At 39.4% G+C, this 19,259-nt stretch overlaps 3 protein-coding genes across 6 annotated transcripts; 1 reads left to right on the forward strand and 2 right to left on the reverse strand.

Annotated features, from left to right (window-relative positions):
* Positions 1 to 461: 461 nt before the first annotated feature.
* On the reverse strand, positions 462 to 12,850 carry sra (RRM_RCAN_like domain containing protein Sra). Of its 2 annotated transcripts, XM_089463237.1 has the most exons (3): positions 12,554 to 12,850; positions 10,020 to 10,090; positions 462 to 2,095 (listed from the first exon to the last, which is right to left on the reverse strand). In XM_089463237.1, the coding sequence occupies exon 3, from the start codon at positions 2,086 to 2,088 to the stop codon at positions 1,240 to 1,242; it is 849 nt and encodes a 282-aa protein (XP_089319363.1). In that variant the 5' UTR covers positions 2,089 to 2,095; positions 10,020 to 10,090; positions 12,554 to 12,850; the 3' UTR covers positions 462 to 1,239. The 2 variants fall into 2 exon arrangements, with proteins under 2 accessions (XP_089319363.1, XP_089319362.1); XM_089463236.1 differs by lacking the exon at positions 10,020 to 10,090.
* Positions 12,851 to 12,938: 88 nt separating this feature from the next.
* Bin1 (histone deacetylase complex subunit SAP18) lies at positions 12,939 to 13,888 on the forward strand. Of its 3 annotated transcripts, none has more exons than XM_089463241.1 (3): positions 12,939 to 13,084; positions 13,246 to 13,326; positions 13,407 to 13,888. In XM_089463241.1, the coding sequence occupies exons 2-3, from the start codon at positions 13,261 to 13,263 to the stop codon at positions 13,788 to 13,790; spliced, it is 450 nt and encodes a 149-aa protein (XP_089319367.1). In that variant the 5' UTR covers positions 12,939 to 13,084; positions 13,246 to 13,260; the 3' UTR covers positions 13,791 to 13,888. The 3 variants fall into 3 exon arrangements, with proteins under 3 accessions (XP_089319367.1, XP_089319366.1, XP_017855635.1); XM_089463240.1 differs by having other exon boundaries at positions 12,967 to 13,183; XM_018000146.2 differs by lacking the exon at positions 12,939 to 13,084 and having other exon boundaries at positions 13,127 to 13,326.
* Positions 13,800 to 18,800, reverse strand: LOC108608661 (uncharacterized). Its single transcript, XM_018000143.2, has 3 exons — positions 18,633 to 18,800; positions 14,233 to 15,074; positions 13,800 to 14,176 (listed from the first exon to the last, which is right to left on the reverse strand). The coding sequence occupies exons 1-3, from the start codon at positions 18,651 to 18,653 to the stop codon at positions 13,951 to 13,953; spliced, it is 1,089 nt and encodes a 362-aa protein (XP_017855632.1). The 5' UTR covers positions 18,654 to 18,800; the 3' UTR covers positions 13,800 to 13,950.
* Between the last annotated feature and the right edge of the window lie 459 nt (positions 18,801 to 19,259).

A 19,259-nucleotide genomic window follows, 5' to 3' on the forward strand; every position in this document is an offset into this window, starting at 1 on the left:
CGACAAGCTTAAAAGTATGCTGTTGCATATTTCTCTATTTATATTTCGGGCCGATATTTATTTGTCTCTATGTTAAATTTACTAATAATTAGAATTATATCTGAGAGTGATTAAATCATTTGGTTATCGTCGTCTTCAGAAGCAGTTCGGGACAAAGGTCCGTTAACAACAAATAATTTGATTCGAGCAGTAACAGGTGGACTTTAAGTCAAATTCTATTTTGGTTTCTGTAACAAATTAAATGTAATTGAGCTGAATTTATATTTAGTAACAGCCTTGTTGAAAATGCACAATAAGTATATGAGAGCCTGGGATGGGATTCACAAATCACTGCAAAACTGGCAAACATATGGCAACCACATTGCAAGCAATTCACATTTTCTCACGTCAATTAAAGGACTTTGTATTGTTTTTTGTTTAAAATGGTTTTTGATTTTGGTTTTTAGGTACAATTGAGAACATTCATTTTGAATTTGAATATAATTTCATTTTTCATTTACTTGTTTTTGAATTGTAGCTAATGTGTATACATATATACGTATTTCAATATCAGATATAGATATCCGAATTCTCTCTGGCTTACAATTAGATTAACATTTACATATACACATATATATATAAGTGAACATATACATAGATTTATATCTGGATTTCCGTTTGCGATTTCTTCGTCATCTTGTGTGCAAAAATTCGTTTTTTGCAGCTACTTGCAAACATATTTTGTTATATTTCTTTTTAGCATGAAGGTACATTTAGATATTGTGGATAGCCACATCGATTCAAATAGAAACAGACACCAAGAGAGAGACAACGCGATTTCGTATGCAAACAACAAACACATCTAGAATCAATTGTGGTTAACAGCTCCACTTGGCGTACATTAAGATAAGCTAATGTTTGTAAATGCTCGACGGCAACGCTCGCAGCAAATCATAAGGAGACGGGAAACCGAAACTTGAAACGCTCCAAACGTGAGAGTACAAGTACTTAATATAAAACATAGCTACGTGTAAATTAATCACAATCGAATTTTGTTTTTTAAGAAATTATTTACAAAAAATTCTCTCAACCGCCAGGCTGCCCACAGTGCTGCCCATTCACCATGGCCAAATGTCCAGTCATCTGGCTTGCCATAGCTCTCATTCGTTCTCTATAGATGCTCAGTATTGGTTGTGGTACGCTGGCGCCGGCTGTTGCATATGCCGCCAAACATTCCGTGTTAAGCTCTTAGTTTGGCGCTTATGCGCGCTCCGGACATTTGGTTTGTACAATTGGTGCTTTGGGCTGGAGTGCAGTGCCTACGCTCCCGGCCTCGGGCAGCACAGCGGTGTGCACAATAATCGCTGGCTGATCCTCGCTCTGTGGGTGCAGCTCGTGGGATTCGCCGGGCGTCAAGCTGGCCAATGCAGCAAGCAGATCGTGGTTTACCAACGGCTCACCTTCCTCGCGCGGCTCCCAGCCGGCTGGTGGTGAGGCGGGCGGAGAGATAAGGAACTGTTTGACCGGCGCCGGTGGCTGTAGATTCTTGTTGTTAACAGGTGTCACCGGCTGAGCAAAGTAGCAGGTGATCACCGTCTTTTTGTTAAACTCGTATTGGTGCAGTTTAATGCGCGCGTTGGCCGCTGCAACGGCATTGTCATAGTTCACCCGCAGCCGGCGAAAGCTGCGCAGCCACTGGAAAGTGGCAGATTCGCTGAAGGTACGGAACAGCTCCTCCATGTCGTGTTTAAGCTCGGGATTAGCAAACACCTCCGAATGTATGTTGGTCACTATGATCGATGTGGGCAGATCGTCAAACGAATCGGGATCCACCTCCGGCTCCGTATCGGTGTCCACGTCAGCTTCAGGCGGCAGCGTCGGGTGCTGACTGGGCAGACCGTCGGCTGCGTTTATATAAATATCCTGATCCGGTGACAGTTTGTCTATGCTTCCGCCGCCGCTGCTGTTCTGCGTTGACTTTAATTTGCTGCTGTTATTGTTATTATGGTTGCTGCGTGGTAGTGTCGTCGTTGGTGTGACATTGCCGGCATCCCCATCTGCGCTCGCCGCGCTGGCTGCGTTGTTATTCGACTTGGACGTGTCGGACATGGCTGGGCTGTAACAGAGACCGAGAAAGAACTTTAAGTCAGTGTGAGTATTTCAACTATCTACAAAGCTTGTCCGCATACGAGTTGTAAAGTGAGGAGCAAGATGTTTCGACAAACTATTTCCAACTATGTGTGCGAAGAGAAAGGCATCTCCGTTGCTCAAGGTCAGAGTAAAGCGGAAGTCTGTATGTTAAGGCAAGTTGAAAAATCTATAGCTCACTCCACACTACGCTGCTCACTTGTGGAAGGAAGCTCTGCCTTTTGCTAAAACAATTATATATATTCTGCTTTCAAAGGAAAATAGACAAGTTAACCAAGAAACGAACCTGACTTTTTTTTTCAGCCTGACAGTCAAATTAAGGACTGCAATCATCCTTTCATTATTGTCTAACCAAAATAAAGGTTTCTGTGGGCTATGGCCAACAGAGATCATTAGCACCTTTATTTTATAATTGCAAATTAATGTTAATTTATCTAATGATACTCTTTCGTTAAGCGTGGCCACACAGAAAAAATGCGCTTAAAGAAATGAAACAAATCCTTTAAACCAACGTGTTAATAGCCACATTTGCCTAATTGCTAACTACTAAACCTCATTGATGTAACACCGTTGGAGCAAGTGCTCCAAAATATTTACGACCAAAAAACTACAGACGTGTCTTCAGATATTTAGAATACAAGAAAAGTAGTAAAAAAGGAAAAAAAAAAGAAAAACTAAAAGACGAGAAATGTGGATTGGGGTGGTGAAGTAAACTTAAGTATCGCCACGTGAAGGCAATCAATAGCGACTGCTGTGAGCTCGCTTTGGTGACGCACTGTTGATTCACAACTGCTCTTGATTTTATTGTTATATATATATATATATCCTATATATGCTATATACCCTAAATATAGGTTAAATGAGGGGCTGGGTGATTAATAGCATTGGCGAATTTTTGTGAATGAATGAAAATGAGCGAAGTTGGCGCGACAAAGCTACGGCATGGGGACAATGACGTCCTCGTTGTCGTCGCCTTTGACGTCGTCCCTGCCATAGGCGCTGATGTTATTAGGTTCGTTGTTGTTCTTTACGGCAGCACCTGTGACTGGGTTCAATTTGCCGACACGAAGCCAAGAAACTTTTACCCACTTTTATTATGATTATTACTATTTTGGGCCAAGCATAGTTTTAGATTAGCGCTCAATTGTATGCTATAAAATGCTTACTTCCTTGCAGACTGAGCGCCCGTCTATTTATATAGCGTCTAGCAACAGTGAACAAATATCCAGGCGTCTACACAGTGGCTTGATTAAATATTTGGTTAATATTAGCTTACAACAGATGACTGCTATTTTATTGTTTTCTTCACAGCTAGGTAGTCAATGTGGTTTCCCATATTGTGATATTCAGTAATAATTATTATTAAACGGCACAATAAAATTCTCATATAGATTTTTACAAAACCATTAAAACCATTTTTCCCATTTTTAATGGGCTCAGGGTTTGAAAATGATACAATATCAGTCAGGACAAAATATAGTCTTACTTGAATTTAAAAAGAAATGGGGTAACAACTTCTATTGCTTTACATTTTTATTTTATTTAATTGCAATTATGAAGGAAAACCTCTTCACTTTCAGACACACTTCAAACAATTTAAAATTTAAAGGTTAACAAAAATAAAATATCGAATCGCAAGCCAGCATCTACTATGGCTCATCGCCTAACTTTAGTTACATAAATATGTATAACTGTATAACTCGCTCGTTTGTGCGTCATCAATCAATCACTCGGGAAACACAAAACGAAAAGAAAAGAATTATACCTGCATTCGCTGATAATTGGATTTCAATCACTGTTTTTTTTTTTTTTTTTATAAATAATTTCAACTTTTATTTCTACTGAGCCAAATGTAGTATAGGAATCGCGTAATTTTTTAAGGCTCCCATTAACATATCTAAGCTGCCATTAACTCATTCTCTGCAATTGCAAATGGATAATTTAATTGAAAATGTGCTGGCGATTGGCACTTTTGTGGTTTGTTTTTCATTAAATTTAAATGCAATTACGAACATGGGCAATGTGCTATCTAGCTATTGACAGGGCTATTATGCCAAATTGACACATTCCCGTGGTTGAGGGCGAAGGCAACTGTCAAGCGCAGACTTTAAAGTGCGCGACTCGGGGCTCTAGGACGCTCAGCGGACTAATATCCTTGTCACTGGACAAGACACGGTGACCGCCCGTAGTGAAAAGCTTTGGTTGTTGTTTTCGCGTTTTGTTTTGTTTTGTATTGTTTTTTTTTTTTTTTATTGTTGCCACGTTTCGTTGGCTTAGCGTGGCGCACAGATGCAAAGTACGAGCGCGATAGGAAGTACAATAAAAACAATGGCTAAATTCAAACAGTAGCCCCAAATGACGACAGCGACGCAGCAGACCTGAACGTGTCCACAAGAACGAGGACAACGTCGATGGCACTGGCGACTACGACGAGTTGATCTATTTCTGGATGATTGATTTGCTTAAAAAACATATACAAACACACATTGAAACATATACACACACATACACCCATAAAGTTCTTGCTCGTGCGGAAGTTAAGCTCTCTCTGTGTTCGCATGACGTATGCATTATTATGCTGAGTTTCGTTCAGTGAGCCTTTTACTGAATGGGTCTGCTGGAAATACGTTTCAATTGTAGTCTGAAGGTGAGCGTACTGCTAGGTAAATGGAAACCAAAAAATGCAAGTAACTGAGGGAGGTGATGGGCGGACTCTCTAGTAAACGAGCGGCTTGCATGCAAATTGTGTGGCTGCCTGGAGGACGTCATCATTTGTTTGCATGCCAAAATAATAGCAAATTTCTCTTAGGAAAGGCGCCATAGCTATAAAAAGCAAATGCGGGAAGCCTGGCTTAAAATATATAAACGAATAAAGACAAAACAACGTCCAGCGCGGCTCAACATGATGATGAATTGGCCGACGCTCGTTATCCTGCGACCTTCACTCATTCATAATTGCTGTCATTATTATATCAAGTGGGTCCCTAGCAAATTATAAGAAGCCTCCGCCTAGTTTGCATAGTGGGCGTCAACCTGGCAGAGCTTGGTATGCTAAAATGTTGGCACACAAGTACGGAGAATTTCTGTAAAATAAAAAAAATAAAAGTATTCTGATTGCCATAAATAGATCAAACGTGGTAGTGCAGACAATGCAACAGCCGGTGAGAGTTGAAGCAGCTCGGTCAAGCTTGACCTTTGAATTTTACCAAAGCTAAACACATTCATTTCAACGTTTGAAGCATAACTTTATTGCTATTTTTGTCTTTGGCTTATAAGTTCTTGTAACTATGGCAAATTCATAGAGCTTTAAATAAGACTTAGAACTAACTTAATTGGATTCCACTTGAAAATACAATCAAGTCCTGATGAGAGCGTGTCTGCTAATAGTTAATCAGAGAGAGTGCAATTGCAACTGAAAGTTCACTGTAGTCTGTCATTTCCGTCGCCCTTCGCCTGACCTTCAGGAGAAAAACAGAACATGTTTCATTGCCAATGCGTGGGATAATCTAATTTGATTTCAACCAACCAATTCGAAACTGAACCTGCACACGGTATTCATATGTGCCACGTATGCTCGTATGCTTGCCACGCACATTTATTCGATACATGATTCATGTGTGGGCTTGTTTTTGCAATTGAAGCATGCACAGTTCAATATTTAATTAAAAGTTTCTGAATGTTGATTAGGTCGCATTCAATGCGTCTGACCCATGTTCCGATTTCCATCTGTCCAACCCAATGCAAAAAATTTACGAATTACGCAGTTCTTAGTTTTACTTATTTTATTTATTTTAGACTCAAAATTGTTGCAGTTTTATGCTTTTAAATAAAATGCGATTTACTCCTTCTATACTGTAATGTATCAAGACAGCAGATTATTTTTATTAACAGCATTCCCTTTCTACGGTTGCATGAATAATGTAAAGCCTTAAGCTTTTCAAGAAACAGCAAAAGCAAAAGCGAAAGCGAGCAACACCCACAGCTCGAGCTATTTATGTATCTAGTATGCGAAACGCCCACCTAAAAGTCTGCAATGCTTTTTATAACACTCTATATATAATTTAATTGAGCATCATATGACGCGTGCAGCTTGCCAGGCTGCCACCCAGCTGGTTGCAAGTGTCGGCGGCAGCCGGTTCGGTAATTGTTTATAAAGGTGAACCGAACACTGTGTCATAATGCACCAATACATGTAACCACACAATACATGTAAGTGGATATGTGCCTGCACATAGTCATGCGTGTGTACACACTGCGTATGCACAATTTTCTGTATGTACTAAGGAGCTTCAATAGGGTGGAAGGCTTCCGCTTGTGTGTGATTGGCGTGTGGGCATGTCACATGCTACAAATGCCACGGATTTCTTATCAATGGAAGGCTTTCACTGCATTCAAACATTCAGCTGAATTTGCAAACACAGTTTTAACCCTATCCTGTTGTCAATTCATTGAAGTATATTATTGTTGTTGTTGCTTTTTTTTTTTTAACACTTTTTCGCATTTGGTTGACTAATTAAAGGTAATCCCTTAATCCATTTGACAGTTGCCTCCCGCATCGTCAGTTATCGCGGGTTCGGCCCCACGCTGCCCACTCATCACGAAGTGCACACACACACATAATTCACCAAGTATCAATATATATATGTTCATATATTACACGTATGTAACGTTAACAGTCATCCCTACGAAACTATATTTGTATCTATGCCCGATGCCCGCATGCGATTAAATCGAGCGTGTGTGGTTGGCTGGGTGGCTCTGGGTGTACTAGAATAGCCTCCGCAGCATGGATTGTTGCGGCATTGTGACCTTTAACATTGATGGCGTATTGCTGCTAGCCTGTCGCTGGCTGCTTCAAAGCTGCCTCAGAATCGCACAGCTTCAATTTCTGCTGGCTCAATGCTTTCGCCCGTCATGACAATGGCAGCTTTTGTAATTACCCGACACATTCAGGCACAAGCTGTTAATAAAATCGTTTACACGCCGATAAGCAGGCAATCCAACAAAATTGCTGCATTCCATGTATTCAAATAGATGAACAATATTGAAATTAATTACCTAATAATAGAAGCTCAGTGTGTAATTACGATTCCACAATCATAAGATCAACTATTGTTAGTTACAGGCAAAAACATGATGTTTTAAAATTTTTTAGTTTTCGCATTGAAGTCTTTATAAATTTATAATTTGATATATGGGAATTTTTAATTTGATGTATGGGGATTTTATATAAATTTGATTAAATCGATTGGATTCATATAATTTGATTTGTTATATGATCAATTTTTTTGCTGGCAAGAATATGTTAGCGCACAGCTTTAATAGACACAACCTGTGGGGTTAAAGCGCCAAGCAACCTTTCAGTTGAGTATGTGACATTTGACAGTTATGAGAGCTTACTCTGGTGCTCTCAGCAGCAGTCCGGGTTTCAGATTGTTGGTAAATAGAAGGCAACTACGTTACACACATTTTTAGCATCTGAGCGGTGGCATATAGGAGAATAATTAATTGAAAATTGCGGCATATCAAAAGCAGCAACTGCTGGCGGCCATAAATGACGTATGGTTAAAGAATTCTTATAAACATATTTATTCAATTTGAAAGTAAGTCTTAAATGAGCTCAAAAACATCAGTTCGTTTAAAATTATAAAGCACCGATCAAACCGCAACACATTTAAATGCATATTCAGAGTTGGCTTTGCGCTTTTTATTTAAATTTTGTTAAAAGCCCAACGTAGATTTTCTTTGGGTAACAAGAGAAGTTTCAATTCTCGAATGTAAAGCGTAAGCCATATACAGTTACTCCGAAAGTCCTTTTAAGGTTGATTTCGGGAAATGAATAATTAAATAGATTAATTCTGAAGAAGCTTTAACAATTTATTAATAGCTTGTAAATACGTCATTTCTTCATTCAACATCTTTAACATGAAACTCCTGACATTGAGCGCTGGCTTCGGGGGAATATTTCGGGACCCACACAAATGACAGCCACCCATCACCCCATCTAACAACTAGATATGCTCACAACTTTCGATGGTTATCGAGCATAGCCTTGGGTTTCTGACACATTTTTGCAGACAGGCCCTTTTGTTGCTGGCTGTCAGTAACAACTGATGGCATGCCAAAGCTGCCGCTAAAATAGTTTCATCAACTTATGCAAAATGTAGCCGAATGCGACATGTGTTGCCAAATCCGAATAGGGAGTTAGCTGCTAAATGAATTATAAATATGGAGTAGAAGGAATTTAATATAAAATAATCCTGCGTACAAAGCACGATAGCAAAAATGTAATTAATCATCAGCCCCTTTAAATAATAATTTTAATACATAGTGAATGAATTAATATATATCAAATGATAATAATAACCCGAAAATCAAAAATTATTTAAAATATGAAAACATAAATCATAGATGATTATGGATGGTATACATAAACTGATACTTTAGGTAGAGTGTAGGCTCCTACTTAAGTCGCTGTTTTCATAATTTGAGGTTCACATTGTCATACAGTCTTTCATTCAATTTTCAGACGATTGCTATAATTGATATAATAGAAATTTTGAGTATGGTTGACTTTCGTAAACTTGATTTAGCATATATGTGGAAATTGCCTTAAGTTCAATATATAGACTTAAATATCCTCTAATAACTATTTGTATATCAATTTTGTATTTATAGGTGCCTATTATTATTGAAAAGCATAATTTTAGCCATCTGCAAGGGTATTAGTGCAGGGGTTAATTTGGGGATAGCTTGTTAAGCACGTTCTGTTCAGCTAAATCGTAATTCATTGCCGTGGTGGTCGTCATTGCCCGGCGCTTATCATTGATAGCCCGGCGTTGACGCACCAAATGAACCCGGTTGCAGCTGATGTCGACAAGTTGTCCCCAGTTACCGACTAAACTGATAACAATTAACAGTTGTTATTATCGTTAATTGAGACGTACACACATAAAGAGGCATTGTGTTGCCAGTATTTATGCCCCAACTAGGTATGCTTCAACTCAAGTCAAGGCGTCGACAATGCCAATCAGCACACTGATTCCATTGTGCTCAGCGAGCTATTCCACTCGCGCGCTCTGACGTCTGTTCAATTGCAACGCAGTCACCCAGTCTTAGTCTCGAAACTAACCGATTGACGAAAGAGCAGGCCCATGTTCAATTCGTCAAGTGCCAAGAGCAGTGTATGGCGAAAGACTCGAGTTGTGAGTGAGTGACTGCTAGATACTCTGTATGGATCATTCAAAATGTTAATTAAACTGGGATAAATGTATCTAACATATTTTTGTAGAATTCACTTTAAATTTTCCATAGAGTTAGCTGCCTAATAATAATGTATTATAATTTAATCAACTATACCTCTATCTCTAAAAGTTAATATTTACAGGGTATGCATAAATAGCGAAAGAGAAAAGTGAACGCAATTTAAAAATAGCCAAAGACGCGTTCAAATGGCCAACTGATATGAAAACAAGAACAATGAGTTGATTTATTTTAAAACTCTTCATATTTTTTGCGTCAGCATCGACGCAAACTATGAAAATACTACGTATACTCTGTGTACCCACATATGTACGAATACATATGCAGACATAGAGACACGCCCATTGGCCGCCTTTATCAAAATACCAAAGACTTTCGATTTCCCCTTATGTTATCGAAATGGTATTACAAAAAGAAAAAAAAAAGAAAGATATTATCTGTGTCATTCGGATCGAATCGTGGCCAATTTAATGACAAAATATATATATGTAAGTAAATCGTAGCGAGTGGAAAATTAAGTCTATAATAAATATAAATAGCATTTGAAAAAAAAAAACTCTGAATCTGCATTTGTTAAGCTAAATTGCAAATCAAACGCCAGTGTAAGCTGTTAATGTACTTAAACTAACCTCTTTCTTTAAGTTTTCAGCTGCGCTCAAATACTATTGCACGGGTTTTTCATCCTACTTAACATTAAGTCCTAAAAGTTGAAAATGAAATTATGACGTGATTAAAATATTTGTATAATTTTGATAGCAAATGAGTTAATAAATGAAGGAAGGCGTAATTGCAAAGATTTTAGCAAATACCAATAACTGGATTTAAAGTAATTAAGTAAAAGTATTTACGTAAGGGCTGTTTGGCCAGAGCATTCTTTTTATATTTAGCTAATTTTTATGATAGCCAAGACAAGTTGTTAAGGCGATGTCTGGGAGCCAAATTGGTGACAGTCAAAGGCTTCCAAGCGGCCACTGTCCCGTGGCCAGACAAAGGTCGCTATAGAAACCAAGGTCGAGCTTGGCAAGATGCGCTGTTACAGTGCGTGTGTGATATAGGTGTGTGTGTGTGTGTCTGCTTGGAGGCAATGTCTACGGCAACGCCCATAGCAATCGCGAAGGAGACTAAGAGAGAGACACAGAAAGAGAGAAAGGCAACAAAATATATAAAAATATTTGCACAAGAGCCGATTTTTATTTGCATTTGAGAATTTATTGCTTTTGCCTTCTCTGCTTTCACTCGGTTTCGACTCAGCAATTTTCATTTTCTGATTCTTGTGCTGCTAAGGGAATTTGTTACAGCGAGGACGGAACGGCAATGGACGCTGTATGCGCTGCCCAAAGCAATTAAAATTTTCAAGCAACCAGTAGCAGTAGCACCAACTGCTAGAACAACAACTACAACTATAGCTGAACCACATCTCCAGACAAGGACGCCTTTGTGTGTAGAATTCACGAGGCAGCACAGAGGGCGGCAATTGTGATAGGTGTTTGGGGTTACAGGCTGCCAGTCACGGTCATGGCTGAAGGAACCCCTTCCTCAACATAAAGATGCGATATGCAAGATGGACACGCCAGCTGATGGCCAACAGACATGGGCAGGAAATTCAATAAAGCAAACAAATTTACATATGGGCACAAACAACTAGCAAAAAATTTACAGTGCTTTGATCTAAACTACAAAATACCCTATTATGAATTATAATAATATTTTTATATGTAAAATACATTAAAAATATTTATACAATTTTTACTGATTTATATAGTTTAATCATGAGATGGAATTCGACGGAAATAAATAATATCGGAGCTCGCTTGATTAGGATTACAAAATATTATGTTGCTAGAATTCTAAGGCGCATCGCCGTTGTGCGTCGCTGCAAATTAATGACTATAGAGACATAATACCTCTCAATACTGTTATGTGTAGGGTATTAATGTATTCGCACCCACGCAAATAAGAGTGTCATGGAAAAGGCAGATTTGGAGTGTGAAATGTCGAACTTCCCATACACTTTTTATAATAACAACAATTATACAGAAATATGTAAATAAAAGCGAATGGGCAATCTTAAATATATATTTTCAATGTATTATTATACGTATTGTAGTCAAATGACGTACAAGCTATAATATAGGATGTAAATATAATGTTTATTCCTGAATTATATATATAGATATATATATTTAACAAAATATATTATCAGGCAATACGAGTAATCTCATAATACAGATGGCTAAATCAAATGAATAATAATATAGTTGCAAATCAGTATGGTTACTATCACTACTACGAGATTCCCTGCACTTGTTGAAGAACTGATATTTCAATAATTTTTCGTTTATTTTCTGCACATAGAAGAAGCAACACACTCATACTCATACACACATTCGCACGCGCTCCGCTAACTGCGCAGTTTAGGCAGCGATTGCGCTTGGACTGCAATTTAGGACATCTTATAGAATTCATTGTAGATGGACTGTCCGGATCCGACATTTAGAATGTGGTGAAAACATTCGAGTATCTGTACTTGTCAAACCAGAACTCTTTAGTACTTTAAACCCTTGGGACCGGCACCAAAAATATAACAAATATCAAAGTTGTATAAGTCGGGCTAAATCGACCCATTCCATCCTCTGATCATATATGCCTGTTACATACATTTTACCAAAACCATTATACCTTGATATCACAATTTAAATGGTTTCAGGGTATAAACGCGCAATTTATCAGAAGCGTCACAACAAATTTCCTCTGCCCTTCGAAATGTGCCAGTTTTAATAGGGGCGAGAATTTGTGGCAAGTGGCATATAGCGAAAATGTGGCAAAGGGGAAGGCTGCTCCGGTTTTAATTACGTTGCAGTGAAAATGCTACGCGTATGCTGTAATACGAATAAATTGAATTTGCAGCAGTGCGGCAATGGCCGACAGTTTCAATGTTTATAAACAAAACGTGAGCAAACAAAAGCGAAAGCAAAACATTTTTATACAAACACATACACTTATACGTATACACATTTATGCACACCCATACATATCCGAACATAAAAAACTTGCATCTATAGACGCCGCCTTGGTATATGCATTACATAAGCAAATTGGAATTGCGATTCTCACGAATTGTGTTCGTCAGCATTAAAAATAAATAAATAATCCACTTACTTACCGTTTGTAAACTACTTCAGAAAACTGACGCCAAAAACGCCGACAAATTTTGTTTATGTTGTTATCTATTCAGCGAAATTTGAGAACGATCCGAAACAGTCAATGGTGTGTTTTAATGTTAATTCTGGCGGATATCGTGGCCGAGATTATTTAGTGTATAATGCAAAAGCAAATCAGTTTTGCTTTTAGGCATCTGCTTAACACAATTTGACTTTCCGACAGTCAGAACGCGACACAACCGCTCCCCACAATTTTCGCTTCAATAATATTTGTGTTAATTCCAGTGTAGCCAGAAGGTCGGCTTCTTCAAATATACTAATAATGCACTTCAAATACGGTATTACTTTTCAAAAATACCAAATTGGTTTAACAGCTGACACAGTGCAGCCAACTTCATTGCATAGCGTATGCTACTTGATTAATTGCTGAAAGATATACATAATTCATAAAATCTACTTAAATTATTTACTAGATTTTAATTTAATTTTAAAATTGTTACCTATGCGAAAGTTGAAATTCGTGCATAAATCAGGTATAAATATTTATTTGGAGTATTTAGTGATGTGTCACGTAACCGTTACTTGCTAGCAGTTACATAGAGTGCCCCACCACTAGTTGTTATTATTTGGTGGTGCGTTTAATTCATATTTGTTTTCAACAGTAGCGTTTATAAATAATTCAATTAAAAAATAGATACAATACAACAACATGGCCAATGTTGAATCAATGATTGTGGAGGAAAAGACGCAGGTCAAGCAAATCGATCGCGAGAAGGTTTGTCACAACTACCATATGGCGAACGCGAATGCCGGCTATTTCGGTTAATATGCTTCCTCTTCTTGCTGTCATTGCAGACCTGCCCGCTGCTGCTGCGGGTATTCTGTTCCACGGGCCGGCATCATTCTGTCTCGGAGTACATGTACGGCAACGTTCCCACCAACGAGCTGCAAATCTACACCTGGCAGGATGCGACGCTGCATGAGCTCACCTCGCTTGTGCGAGACGTGAATCCAGATACGCGGAAAAAGGGCACCTACTTTGACTTTGCTATTGTGTTTCCCAATTATCGCAATAATCACTTTCAAATGCGCGAAATTGGTGTAACCTGTACAGGCCAGAAGGGCATCGATGACAACAAGACGCTTGCTCAGGCAAAGTTCAGCATTGGTGATTTCCTGGATATATCCATAACGCCTCCAAATCGCATGCCGCCAACGCGACGTCAGCGCCCGTATTAAGTTGACGAATTTTACAGGCTATTCATATAATTTCTCACTTTAAACTTTACACACGATAATAATAAAGTACAGACGTAATTACAGATTAGTACAATTAAGGCGACGACTTAAGAGCTCATTGACTTAAACAGCTAATTGGAGTTTGGAATCGTGCGTGCGCTTAGTTCCTGTAGATACTGTTGGGACGCTTGGACTTCTTCTTTCCTAGCTGTGACATATCGATTTCCAAGCCGTTGGGCAACACAGCGCGATTTTCTTCGTAATTGATGAAGCCGTTCTCCTGTAGATCCTCCTCATTATTGCGCGCATTGGGATCGCATTTGATTCCCGTCTCATAGTTGTACTCCCGTTTGTTGCCATCGGGATCAATGTAGCCATAGGTACCCCTGCATAGACATATTGATATATATTTGATTTCATTAATTTCTGATTCACCACTCACTTGGTTATGCAGTCGGTGCCAATGAGTTCCTCCTTAAAGGAGCCGTCGTCGTTCTCATAGCCCCATGTGATGGACCCATCCTCGTTCTCATCGCGCCACTTGCGTATGGTTTGGGCGACGGGACGTTGGCGACGCTGCTGTTGCGCGTTCTGTTCATCCTGTAGCTGATTCTGATCGATAAGAGGGCGTGGCTGAATAGGCTTTGGTCTTGGACGCTGTACAGAGACAGGTGCTGGCTCGGGACGCACTGCAGCCGCAGGTCTCGTGCGTATGACTGCGACACGTTGGGGTGGAGGTGGTGCCGCCGTAGCAGTGGGTGTTGGACGCGACAAATCGAAGCGCTGAGAGTTTTCGAAGCGTCCAATGCCAAAGTCATTGAAAGATGGCCGGTTGATGGGCGTGGCTGCAGCAGGACGTTCCGAAAAGCGTGGCGCTGGCAATATTGCAGTCGGCTGCGTGTCCTCATGCTGGAGCAGCTGCTGCACAGGAGTGGATGTCTCCACGGGTTGCTGGCCACTCAGAAAGGCTGCGGCAGCCTGCTGGAACTGCGATTGCTGTGCCTGGGCTAGCTGCTGTTCGCGCAGCAGATTGGGCAGGAATGCGTCCGGCTGCTCATCCTCAGCGGGCTCTGTAACGGGTCGCTCCTCCAGTAGAATGCGCTGCGTAACAGCGGGCAAGTGCTGTTGCTGCTGCTGTTGTTGACGCAGCGTCACGCCAGGTCGACGCACTCGCAGCACTTGTTGGCGCTGAGGTATTGGCGCTGGCACGGGGATTGCGCCCGGAATGCTCAGCCGTGGTGGATAGTTTTGGGCTTGTGCCAAGACAACGACGCTGCACAACAGCTGCAAATCGTAAGAGTTTATTAGTGGAATTGAGGCAGGGCTATAAAAGGCGTGGTCTGTTGAAACTGTTGCGGTTGCTTCAACTTTTGATTTCTTTTGGCCACGCTTCTAATTAGCTGTGCGTACTTAATCAGCAACGGGTATTTTTACGAAACGTATGCTCCACATATGCTCCACATACGTTCCACAAATGTACGAGGCATAACGTTTGACTTTGTGCTTGTCGTGCACTTCTTAAGCCGCTGTCGCCATAAACAAACTGGTTTACATTTATATGCCGCTTAAGTGTTACAACAACAATTTGTAATTGTAACGCTGTGACGGCAACAACAACAACAACAGGAGTAAGTAACTGCAATAGCAACAAATGTGGAACATAAAGCAAATCGCAGAAATTGCTCGCCCGCCTCGCTGGTTCGATCGATCATAACAACAACCACCATCGCCAGTACCACCAACCACCGTCACCTACAACAACAACAACAGAAAATATTGGTTGCCGCTGTTGTTGTTATCGGCGTCTCTGGCCGGATTGCGTAATTTGCATGCCTCAGCAGTTGGCGGCAGCCTAAAGTGGCACAAACTGGCAAAAGAAAAAACTCCACAGAGTTAGTTATGCGAATTTTTCCGTGGCATGTGGAAACCATTTGAGCTCAAGCACGCCGAGTTTCCGGTACACAGACAAATAAAAAGAAGTCAGTGTCTAGGACAAGTGGCCGCCAAATCAATGGAAGTCGTCCATTGCGAACTCGAATACTTTCCAAAATACCAGTCGTTGAGTCAATGTTTTGAGTTAATTTTTAATTAGGTGCCGCTTTAATTGCGATCGAGATCAGTGACACGGGTTATGGTCCGCGCGCTAGGTTAACAAAGCCCACAGCAGCTACACCACTTTTGCTTTCGATTGGAATTTTTGTGCCACATTTCACATGGGTAGACACAACGTTAAATAGATCTATCAAGCGACTGAAAGATTCGATTTTATACGAACTGTGCTTTAAGAACATTTCGCTGTATATAGTACAAAATCGTTATGAACTAAAAATTTTTAATATATTTTTATGTATTTGACTTTGAATAAAATCTGTAACACGGCCTTTGAAAACTGGTTTAGTTTAGGCTTGTTATCAAATCAAAATGCGTTAGACCAATTACATTGATTATTTGCCTTTGGATATATGAAGTAATATTTTATGAAATATATACATATCCTTGATATCACTACAAACTAATAGTTTAGTATTATCTACATTGGTACATTTGTTTGTTGTAGATGGCTAACTTGGGTTACAGGTTGTCGTAAATAAATTCGACTAATATTTAAGTATTTTTATAACATCAGATCAATTTAGTTTGAATTTGATTTGCTGTTCTCAATTTAGTATTTTCCCTATTATCCATTTGTATTAGTAGTTTATACAAATTGTAAACTATGTTCATTCATATATAGGTATAGTTATTGTACTTTACGCTTTGCTACTTAATTAAAGGCATAGTGACTTCAGCTTATGCAAATTTGTATTATGCATTCAGTCTACAAATATTGTTGTATAAATAAGTGAGTAGTTATTTTTTGTTGGTTTTGATTTTGGTTTTCTTAGCTCGATTTGCTTAGCTTTCTTGGCCAGCGGGGTGCTGCTTGGCGTTGTTTTGTGGGCATTCAAGCTAAACATTCCAATGACCAACTGCAGCTTGGCTGGCTGCCCAACTCTACCTGGTCAAGTGAACTATTTGGCAAGCCGTTATAATATGAACAAAAGTAAATGAGAGTGAGGGAGAGAAATAGAAAATCGAGCTCGCTTTACACGCTTTTGCAAATACTTGCAACTATGCGAGTATTTTTTGCTGCTTGGGAACTTGATTTAATTTAATTAGTTTTTATGGCTGCACCTTAACGAGGTGGTTCAAGGAAACCGAAAACAAAATATTTCTTGATTTTCTTCTTATTTTTTAATTTTGAGCCAAACCCTAGCTAAAGTCATGTGGGCGTAGTCTGCGCTCTCATTCGAGTGCGATGACAGAGGAAGACGATGTTGATTGGATGATGGCTCATTAGCAATAATAAGCAGGTAAAGGACTCTTGGCCTTGGTTACAACTGAGCGGGTTATTGACCGAAAGGGAACGAAAACACCGAAAAACTTTACTGCATTCAACAGAGATTTCTTGAACGTATCTCTCACTCGACTGGAAATAGTTGTCAGTGCACTTTCAGAGCTCAGATATATAACGCTTTATTTATGCTTATACATATATACTTGTATACAAATATATGCTTATACATATATAAATATATGTATGCAGCTATGAGTGTGCAGCGTACTCGTGTATTACGTAACACACTACGCCCAATTGTGTTATGGAGCAGACTATCCGAAAAGCATTTCAAGTTGTGTTGGAGTAGCTGCATCTACAAAATGTGTGTGTGTATGCGTATGGGTGTATGCGTGCCAAAAATTTGCATTAAATGTGTGCAACTTGCGACTTGAGTGCGTTGAGCTGAATCTCAAATAACTTGGTCAGTGGCTCGCGGACTATGCCAATGCAAGTGAGCCGGGCCAAAGCGACCTTGAGATACATAATCCAAGCCACCGTAAAATATGCCGTGATCAATTTTCTGTTGAATCATATAAAACTGCTCTTAAAATGCCCAAACAATTTGCCGAAAACTATTGCTCTGATTTTTACTGTTATTAAGTTGTTTTTATATTTGAAAACTCATTAGTCCAAGCTATGGCCAAATTTTTTGACAAGCCCCACAAGTCAAGCAATCAATCAGTAACATTAAAATCCTATTAGAAATGGTTATTTAAGGCTTTAAAAAAGTTTCGCAATCTATGATAATTGGTAATATTTGTATATATCTGATTTGGTATTTGTATGTTAATATATCTCAAAATCTCACTAATTTTTTGTTACTTTCCCCAACAGGATTCATGGTAATATTTATAAATAAACCAATAAATATTTATTACTAAGCACTTTATCTATGCAGACTCTGAGGCAAATTGCAAAGATAATGCTGACTGCGCTTATAGCCACTGAACATTATTGGGTTGCTTTAAAAAATGTTGGCACACTGCCGTCATTCAATGGGGCGGAGACAAAGCCGAAAAAAACTCGTTTAATCTGTGACCTGAGGGCTTGGTTAACCAATTTTTTCAATTGAAATTCTTCGGTACCCATAAAAATAGACAATTGTTAATGATTGAATCGCATATTTATGATATCGGGGATTTGTGTTGCGTTTGCTGTTTGACTTTTTATGATCGGCGAACGAAATGCCAATTGGTCATATTTAATTGCGAACTGCATTGCATTGAGCTACAAGTACACTCATAGACTTTCTATTAAATGCAAATAAAAACGCCAATGTCTCAATCGGTGCTCAGAGATGGAGATCGAGATCTTAAGCCTCAAACCAAACGACCTTGGGTGTTCCCCTGCACACATGCAACCGGACTATTGCAGTTTTGAGTAAGTGAGTGAGTTTTCCAAAGTGAACACTTGTATTTAATCCTGCACTCAATGTGTTTTATGTTGATATTTTTCGAACTTACCGCGACTAGTTGCAGTTTCATTTTGTGGCCGTTTGTATAACACTTCCGCAATGCTCCGACTCTACTTCTGATATAGAAAAACTTAAACAGTTTTATTTATTTTGAGACCGTCGTCGCTTAGGTAGATACTTTTGGCCAGCCGATAAACGTTAAAATGCTGGGCGCCCGAGTTGCCGAGTCGGTTTTATAGCCCCGTCGCAGCTTTTCGTCTCTCATGTCCAGCACACACACCTGGAAATTTATGTGAGGCGTGTTGTGGCTACCATGTGAACGTTTAAGCAGTTAAAGCCGTTAACGCATCTTGAAATGAAAGTGAACGCAATAATTTTTTCAAATCTGCGATGGTTTTCGGATACATATTGCTTGTGTTGAGAATTGTATGTGTGCTCTTGGAACGTGCTTCAATTTTTAAACTATTTTTACCGCGACTCTCAGCCAAAAATAAATACATGTGGCAACGCTGTACGTTCAGCTTTTCCAGCTTTTGAAAGCGTTGCGCTTTTAAAATACAAAGCCCAATTTGTGCTTGAACCACTACAGGGCGTATGTGTGATTTTACAGTGGGACGCACTGGGTTGTAGTATTGGCTAAGTAGCTACGAATATGTTGCAGTAGCCTCACACATTT

The sequence above is a fragment of the Drosophila arizonae genome, chromosome 2 (genome assembly GCF_054131065.1).
Source record: "Drosophila arizonae isolate 15081-1271.41 chromosome 2, UAZ_ARI_1.0, whole genome shotgun sequence".
Classification (NCBI taxonomy): Eukaryota; Metazoa; Arthropoda; class Insecta; order Diptera; family Drosophilidae; genus Drosophila; species Drosophila arizonae.

What these genes read in the sequence shown, in the direction of transcription:
- Bin1 (XM_089463241.1), top strand. Translation starts at nt 13,261, where the DNA reads ATGGCCAATGTTGAATCAATGATTGTGGAGGAAAAGACGCAGGTCAAG. An exon ending in AGCAAATCGATCGCGAGAAG is followed by an intron (nt 13,327 to 13,406) that starts GTTTGTCACAAC and finishes CTGTCATTGCAG; the next exon opens with ACCTGCCCGCTGCTGCTGCG.
- sra (XM_089463236.1), bottom strand. Translation starts at nt 2,088, where the DNA reads ATGTCCGACACGTCCAAGTCGAATAACAACGCAGCCAGCGCGGCGAGC.
- LOC108608661 (XM_018000143.2), bottom strand. Translation starts at nt 18,653, where the DNA reads ATGAAACTGCAACTAGTCGCG. An exon ending in TGAAACTGCAACTAGTCGCG is followed by an intron (nt 15,075 to 18,632) that starts GTAAGTTCGAAA and finishes TACGATTTGCAG; the next exon opens with CTGTTGTGCAGCGTCGTTGT. An exon ending in GGCACCGACTGCATAACCAA is followed by an intron (nt 14,177 to 14,232) that starts GTGAGTGGTGAA and finishes ATGTCTATGCAG; the next exon opens with GGGTACCTATGGCTACATTG.